This window comes from Euleptes europaea, chromosome 8 (genome assembly GCF_029931775.1).
Source record: "Euleptes europaea isolate rEulEur1 chromosome 8, rEulEur1.hap1, whole genome shotgun sequence".
In the NCBI taxonomy this organism is placed as follows: domain Eukaryota; kingdom Metazoa; phylum Chordata; class Lepidosauria; order Squamata; family Sphaerodactylidae; genus Euleptes; species Euleptes europaea.
This window is the reverse complement of record NC_079319.1, coordinates 26102867-26111643: the sequence shown is the minus strand read 5'-3', so window position 1 is coordinate 26111643 and position 8777 is coordinate 26102867. Positions and strand designations below refer to the sequence as shown.

The window sequence follows — 8777 nt, the reverse complement described above, 5'->3', positions numbered from 1 at the left end:
TAAAATGTTCCTGGTGTTAACAGTTGTTGTTTTTTTACATTGAAACAACTTGTGGGAGCATGTCAGAAATCATCGTATGGGTCTGCAGTTCTATGGTCTTGCTGCTAAATAATACATGGAAGGTACTTTCAAATGTAAAATTTGTGCTTTGCTTAAGCCCTGTCTAGTCTGGTTTCATGGTGTCTTTACTATGCCTGCTCCTTGTTCATCGGTGGACGCTCAGTAGAACTTGAGCTAGTCACTGTAGAAATTGGGGCTCAAACGTCTTGGAGTAATGGCAATTCTCTTAGTGTTAAGGGAGCAAGCGCTTTTAAAATCAGCTGAAAATATTTCTGTGTTTAGAAATGGGGTAGTAGCAAATGTGAAAAGACGAAGTAGCTCTCATTGCTTTATTTTGCCCAGTTTGCTGTGCTGCCTGATCCCGTTATGAGTGTGCTGTCAGTGGGCTTGGGAGCACCTACTGAATCACATATACAACTAGGATTATAATGTCAAGGCCCATATTCACTATAGGCCCAAAACTGTCAGGGTGATCACAGGCAGGTGATCCAAATTGCAACCTTTACCTATGTGGCATTTTGATGGGTCTTCCCAGACTCCATGACAGTTTGAAGATTCTTACACTTGGAACCCACAGGCTTTCTCACAAGCTTCAGTATTACGCTGTTGTACAGTTAAAGGTTAAATAACTTTCTCACCTTAGGGGAAATAGCACTGAATTCATACTGGTTTCTGCAGTTTCTCATAAGGTTATGGAGCAGTGCGTGAAGTCGTTAGAAAACCCTGCGAGTCTAAACTTACAAGCTGGAAACAAATGAGAAAGTTGACTGCAAGAATACTATAAATTTTCTCAGTGAAGCTGTTTAAATTGCACAGTTGACAATACCAAAAGTGTACCACAAAGGAAAATGGTATTAAAGGTTACAAGTTGGGAATGAGCAACATCCACACTTGAAATTACTGTTCCTCAGTACCTTCCTAGCCAAGTGTATCCCCCACTGTCTGTTTATGGAGCAAACCAGCTAAACATTCTCATTAGTGAATGCATGGAATGTTTTCAGAAGAGTAATGTGGGTTTTGTAAATTTTGAAATTGTTTGTAATGCACAACTTTACAAAATGTGATATGTAATTGGGTAGTCATTGCATGCTTTAATCTTGCTTGATTTTTGTTTATTTTTTTCAGAAAGTGTATAGAATTCATACATGTTTGTCACAGAGTAGGCTCAAGGTGGATGAAAACTGTATTTCTGACTTTTCTAAATTTAAAAGAATTACAGTAAATAGACATTATTTAACTATTAACTAAAGAATGTATACATTAAAATCAATTTTCAAAACGGTTTACAGAAATACCTTTCTAGTGCTCTTTTATTCTAATACCTCTCCTCTACCCATAGTTTTTCCAATTATGTCCCACTCATCACTTTTTAAAAAAACATTAAAGGTTTTTTTTAATAAGGTCTTGTACATACTAGAATACTCAAAGCTGAGGAGTAATGTGGATTGAAGTCCATGAGGATGGTGGGGAGAGGGAGGAAGTGGCACCTTCAACTTAATTGATGACACTTGGCTTTAATTAAAAACATCCTATTATCTTAAATTATTATGGCTCAGCAAGCTGCATAGAGAAAACTTCTAAAAATGACACTTTAAAATGAAGGCTGCAGTCCTTCTTAGGCACTCAACCAGTGAAGGAATTGCAGCTGGAGGCAATTGCCTTCATCAGTAAGATGAGGTTACAGGACTTTAAGGGCACTTTCACACATCCTGAATAATCCACTTTCAATCCACTTTAACGATTGTAAGTGGATTTTGCCATTTCACACAGTAAAATATATCTGCAAAGTGCATTATTCAGCATGTGTGAAAGCACCCCATATGTTAGAATAAAAAGGCTCCTGTTTACTGTTACAGGGGGAATAAATGGTGAGGATGGGGACAAACAGATTTTTTGCCTCCTAAGAGCATACGTTAGGCCCTTAGGGAAGCTACTACTCTTCCAGGGCCCCTTCTACAATGATATTGGCCTATCTTTACAAGGTAGTTGTAGAGTCCTGAAGTGAATGCCTGTGAAGTGCTTTTGAATACATGAAATGACCCACGTACTGTATGTGCAAACATTCTTACTATTAAAAAAAGTACAGGGTTTTTATAACAAAGCATTTGAGCATGGGCATTGTTCATATGAAAGGGCATGCAGAAGTGTCAGGAAATCCATCAGTAGGAGCAAGGGCCATAAAGTTAAAAGCCCTAAGCCCAGGCACTGTTCCATGCTAAACAAAATTCAGTTCTTTACCCAGGCAATTCAAGATGAGCTCAAATATGTTTAATCGGTTTTGATACTTGGAATTTTCTGTAAACTGCTTTGGGTCTCTGCAGGGAGAAAAGCAACACTGGCATAACCCAATAGACTACAGCCTTGATTTCGTCTGTACAACAGAGGTCCTTTTTGCATGTTTGAGGTCCTTTGACTCATGTTTGCTCCCGGACTGACTCGGTTGTTGGAGTTATGCATGAGTTTTACATCTCTTAGAGTTGACTGCACCCACCCAGCACTTTTCTTGGGTTTTCCCAATGCTGTATTGCCACGGATTTAAAGTATGCTCTGAGATCAACTCAGTTCAAATTGTAGCTATTTGTGTGCATAAGGCATCCCGGGTTTTCCCCTCCTCCTCCAGCTGAGCAGCCAGGCGGGGGAGGAAGCGAGTATTTGTATAGCCAGGAACCAATTTAGCTGCACTTGCATGGGCTCCATTGAAATACATTACAGCACAAAAACAGTTGCAAAGAAAATGCGGAGTGCAATTTTCATTAAGGTCACTTTGCCCAGATAGACTACTCTGGCACTGGATTGACAGTCCCCAGAGTAGAATAATTGTCCCAGGGTACAGAATCTGTGCTCTAGGACTGGATTGACAGCCCCCAAAGTGGAATGACACCCTCTGGGAGTAGCAGAAGTGTTCTGGGACTGGAATGACGGTGCACTCTGGGAGCTGTCAATCCAGTGCCAGAGTAGTCTATCTGGGTTAAAGACCATCATGAAAAATCCCTTCCATATTTTCTTTGCAACTCTTTTTGTGCTGTAATGTATTTCAATGGAGCCCATGCAAGTCAATTGGCAATCCTGCCTCCCAGCCTCTCACTGTTTCCAGTGCCCAATCCTGTCATTCCTTTGGGCACACCCCTTTGCAGGCTACAGCCAATCACAAAGCAGCATTTTCAAGTGGCAGGGACTCAGAGGCTCCAAATGTGTGCTGGTGATTCTGCATTATAAAAACTTACTCCTGATACTCCAGGAGTTTCTTCGGGGCAAACAACCACCATGCATAGGATTTTGAGAATTCAGATCCGAAAAGTGTGGGTCAAGGGAACATCGAACCCAAGGTAAAATTCCCATGCATAAAAGGCCAGAACGTCTTTTTCTCTAGATGCTGTCTAAACTCCATCTTCAGCTACTCCATTCTTGCCCTGGAGTGCTTCAGCATGTATTCCAGAATTTGGGCTCTTCCCCTACACTTCAGCTCCTTGCCACCTTTGGACCGATCCCTTGATTGTAAACCTGCACACCACTGAAGCCAGTGAAATTGAAGCAGCCTGTCTGTGTGCACGACAGCAAACCCTTGGCTACCATCCAATATATAGATTTATCATTTGATGAGCTGCCTTTCCTTTTCTGGCTCAATGGGTCTATGAGCAAGTTTGCCAATTTCCGCTCTCTGCATAACTCTGACCTTGGCTTTTGATAACTTGGGCCATTGAATCCTACCCATGTTTAATTAGAAACAATTTGCATTAGCCATGGCCATTTGAGTATTCAGGAATAGGATTTTAGACAAGCTATTAAACATGTAGATATTGCTGCTATTGAGACATATCTTTTATTCTAGCCTCAAATGTATAAGCCAGCATGGCATAGCGGCTAGAGTCTTAGACTAGAATCATAGAGTTGGAAGGGACCACCAGAGTCATCTAGTCCAACCCCCTGCACAATGCAGGAAACTCACAACTACCTCCCCCCTACACCCCCAGTGACCCCCACTCCATGTCCAGAAGATGGCCAAGATGCCCTCCCTCTCATCATCTGCCTAAGGTTATAGAATCAGCATTGCTGACAGGTGGCTATCCAACCTCTTCTTAAAAACCTTCAGAGGAGGAGCGCTCACCACCTCCCAAGGAAGCCTGTTCCACTGAGGAACTGCTCTAACAGTTAGAAAATTCTTCCTAATGTCTAGATGGAAACTCTTTTGATTTCATTTCAACTAGGAGGTGGGCAATTCAGTTTGAAATCCCCACTCCACCATGGAAACTCACTAGGTAACTGGACCAGTCACATGAAGCTGCCTTATACTGAATCAGACCCTTGGTCCATCGAAGTCAGTATTGTCTACTCAGATCAGCAGCAGCTCTCCAGGGTCTCAGGCAGAGGTATTTCACATCACCTACTTGCCTAATCCCTTTAACTGGAAATGCCGGGAATTGAACCTCGGACCTTCTGCATGCCAAGCAGATGCTCTACCACTGAGCCATGGCCCCTCCCCAACACACACACTCCACCTAGCCTACCTCATAGGGAGGTTGTTGTAAATATGAAATGGAAGAGGGAAGAATGATGCAGTAAGTTCTTTTGGGCACCCACCGGGGAGAAAGGGGGTATAAATGTCTAAATAAATAAAGCACATGGATTCTCTGTGTGTAAGCAGTATCCAGAATTTTAGTGGTGACATGATCTCTCCTAAGGTATAATTTCTCAATCCAATAGTACATTTCTAACCTCTCCTAAGAGATAAAGCACTTTGAAGCAATGCTCATGTTACTTCTGTAATGTTTAAAATGGACTTTTGAGATGATGCCAAATAAAATGCTATTTCAGTAGAATTCAAACAGGATTTATAGCACAGCACACAGTGGATGTTAAATTGAGAGATGAAAAATTAGTCATTTTATTTCAACCATCCATCTTCCAGCATGAACCAGCCTTTGAATGGAGCCTAGGAAGTGAATCAGCTCACAGTGGAGGGAAGCCAAAAGCTTTCTCTGTTTCTATAATCAGGGAAACAGCATTAGCTGGATCAATCAATCTCTCTTAGGAAGAGAAAAATATATATATATAAAGGTCTAAAATAATTAAAGACTTCAGTCTTCTCAGTCTTTGGAACAGGAAGCTCTGCTGCCTTGTTTCGACCTTGTCTTGTCCAAGCTTGGATGTAGCAGAAGACAAGTCTTTCCACAATTAAGAAAGATGGCAGACTGAGAAATGTTTTGTACCATCAGGGCGGAGAGTGTGTGACCAGCTGAAGGTCACCCAGCATGCTTCAATGTCACCAGTGGGGATTTGAACTCTCCCCCCCCCCCGCACACACACAAATAATAGAAGCAGCACCTGCAGATTTAGAAAACAAATGCCCTCAGTGACCGTTGCTAGGCAACCAGTATTGCCAGTGGTCAAGCCTTTCTGCCAGTAAAAGGCAGGAGGAGGGGGCAGGTCCCTTTCCAGGGCTGCTCTGGCCTTTGGGGGAGGACTGGCTGCAACCTCGCGGGTTCTCCTTGTGGGATCGCCACTGCACAACTGGGCCCAGTCCAGCCTTAGGCAAAAGGACCTGAATCGCAGTTTAGGATTAACAGTTGTGGTCAAAGCCTACTCCTTTGGAAGTTCCACTGCTTCAAGGTCCAGGGAAACCTCCTTCGGAGTAAAAGCTACTCACACTCGACCCTACCCCCGTTGGAGTGGCTTACAAAAGCCCGCACCAGCAGACTGTTTATGCACTGTTTATGCTGTTTTGCCTCTAGATGCACGTTTTCCCCATCCAAATTCTCAAAACTCAAACAATAAGCCCCCATGCAGAGTTTTGAGAATTCGCATGGGGGAAACATGCATCTAAGGTAAATGCCATGAATGCAAGGTCTTTATTCAGCCCAGGTAAATGCATTGACTTTAGTTTGAATATCAACTGTAATTCAGCAGTTTCTCTTTCCAATCTCCCTTTGAAATTCCTTTGTAAGAGACCTTGCATTCATGGCTCATGACCAATGCTGATTTCTCCACACCCATCTCTCCCCTGGACATCACAGACTCTTCTGCATACCACACCTAACCCCATCACGCCTGCTGTTCACATTGACATACTGTTAACATTGACCTACTAATGCTTGTCTGAATTCACTCTCCTCTACTTACAGACAGAGGGATTCACATTCTAACTGTATCTGAAGAAGTGAGCTGTGGCTCACGAAAGCTCACACCCTGCCAGAAAATATTTTTTGTTAGTCTAAGGTGCTACTGGACTCTTGCCCTTTTCTACTACTAGGCAGACTTTGTTTGCGGGGTGGTTTGCCAGTGCCTTCCCCAGTCGTCTTCCCTTTACCCCCAGCAAGCTGGGGACTCATTTTATCAACCTCGGAAGGATGGGAGGCTGAGTCAACCTTGAGCCGGCTACCTGAAACCGACTTCCGTCGGGATCGAACTCAGGTCGTGAGCAGAGCTTTGGACTGCAGCGCTGCAGCTGAACACTCTAACGCGCACCTAGAGAGCGGCAAAGCCTCCCGCGCGTCCCTGGCCTGGATTTGCCCGGGGGAGGCTCCGCCCCTCGATCCTGGTAGGCTGGCGTCCGGATGACGTCACGGGGCGGCCCCCGGAGTGCCGGCACGCGCCCCCTCCCTCCCCCTGCCGGCATTCGGCGGCGGCTGCAGCAGAGCGGAGGGGCTGGTCCGGGGAGCTGCTGCCGCCGCCGCCTGCTGAGCTCTCGGTCGGGGGCGGCTTCTCCTCCTCCTCCTCCTCCTGCGGCACCAGGGAGGGAGACCTGACCGGGAGCGGCGGCGATAGCAGCGGGCAGACGCCGCCCGGCGTGCGGAGCGCGATGAAGATGATGAGCTCCCCTTGGGCTCGCTTCTACTCCAACAGCTGCTGCCTGTGCTGCCATGTCCGCACCGGGACGATCATCCTTGGGGTCTGGTACCTGGTAAGGGAAGGAGGGCTGCAGCAGAAGCCCCGACGCGTTGACCTGGGCGGGCAGGCAATGCGGCCGGGTCTGGGGTGGAGGGGAGGGGGCGAGGGGAGGGCTCCGCGGGGGATCCTCCTCGGTAGACCCGACGAAGGGCCTTTCCCGACAAGTCTGCGCCGCCTGGCGCCTCTGTGAGAAACGGCTCCAGCGCCCCTAAGCATGACTAACCGTCGAGGATTCCCGCCCCCCCCCCCCGCCGCCCCATAAAGGGCACGGGAGGGAGAAGAATAATAGAATAGAATCATAGGCTTGGAAGCGACCACCAGGGTCATCTAGTCCAACCCCCTGCACAATGCAGGAAACTCACCGCGACTTCTCCCCCCCAACACCCCCAGTGACCAGAAGATGGCCAAGAGTGCCCTTGCTGCACGGTGGGGCAACAAGATGCAATGCAGTTCTGTGCATGTAACCTCCTAGTGTGGAGGAGGGAAGGGAGATTTCGGGAGGGTTGATAGTATTGCCCTTTCGGGAGGAAAAAGCTGCACCTGCTGAGTCCCGGGCAAGATACAGGTGTCCTGAGCTGTATTGCATGTGGTTGCTTGACTGTACTGCAAGCTGAGCAGCGGTGCTGCCCCAGTTCTGGGGGTTGCTGAGGTTTGCGAGGTTAATTTCAAGAACTAGATGGGCACTCCCATTTTGGAGCCGCAGCAAATGGATGTCAGAAGTGTTAAAGTGTACATCTTTTAAGTTGCAAAATTGGGATGGGAGCTTGCATTGTCAATGACATTACCGGACGTGGCCAGTATGGGGCTGCAAATGGGCAATGCTTGGAATACTACTTAATGTTCTAGGGAGGTTTTTCACCAATACAATATTTTAGTATAAGGACTAGGGGAAATGTGCAATCCTTGTTGTAGGCATGGTAACAATATTCATTTCTTATGTGGCAATTCTGATGTTTAACTCTGTCCATTGTAATTTAAGGAATAGTTTCTGGTTTTATAATGAGAAAAATGGCTAGTTGGTCTTTCAGCTGCTATACTGAAACCTTCCCTTTGTCCTAAATGCAGTGGGCACGTCACTCTGCTTCAGCTTTTGCTGTTTTTCAGTTTTTCCTCTGGGAAATGACAACTATTAGTGGCCTGCCTCCCTGGGCTGTTGTGAGGAGAAGTGTGGCAAAGACTGCAAACACGTTGTAAATGATCGGTGCTAGTGACAAAGTATAGTTGTTTGTATTTGCAGGCATTGCTGAATTGCCAGGAATAAACTCCCTCTTAAGCAAGTGGGGGTAAACCTGAAAACCTGTTGAGCAGTGTGTGGATGCAAAGAGACACTGGGGCAGGTTGGTGGTCAGGAATGGACGGAGGCTGTGTCCACACAGTCGGACAGCAGTCGTTCACCTCCTGAATTGTCTTGTCCGTGCAGGAAAATCTGGTTACAGATTATTGCTATAGCACAATATCGAATGTTGTGCAGATGCAGCCTATGTCTTCTGGTTCTTCACTTCAGTTTCCAGTATGTGTTAGTAGCATTTACTAGCAGGAAGGATCAAGGATTTTAATTGTCCTTGGATTTGCAGCCTAAACTTAAATCTGAGCAGTTGGATTTTAAGCTGACTGCCCCATTTAAGTCAAAGACACTAAATTGGGCTGAATACTAGTATTTCAACTTAATCGATTTCCGGATGGCCTACTAGCACACCCAGCACCTAAGACTAATATGTGTTGGTGATAGAGTTTGTGAGACTTCTCTCTCCCTGTGTGTGTTTCTGTAGGACTGGGTCCCAAAAATGTTATGGCTTCATTCAAGAAGTCGGGGCTGAAGTGCTCTCATTCTG

General features: G+C 45.8%; 1 protein-coding gene across 1 annotated transcript in view; it reads left to right on the top strand.

Annotated features, from left to right (window-relative positions):
* Positions 1-6830: 6830 nt before the first annotated feature.
* LAPTM4B (lysosomal protein transmembrane 4 beta) overlaps positions 6831-8777 on the top strand; it is a 70508-nt gene continuing 68561 nt past the window's right edge. The window contains exon 1 of the mRNA XM_056854504.1: positions 6831-6958. Within this exon, the coding sequence (XP_056710482.1) occupies positions 6857-6958 (102 nt within the window). The 5' untranslated portion in view covers positions 6831-6856. The remainder of the gene's footprint in view (positions 6959-8777) is intronic.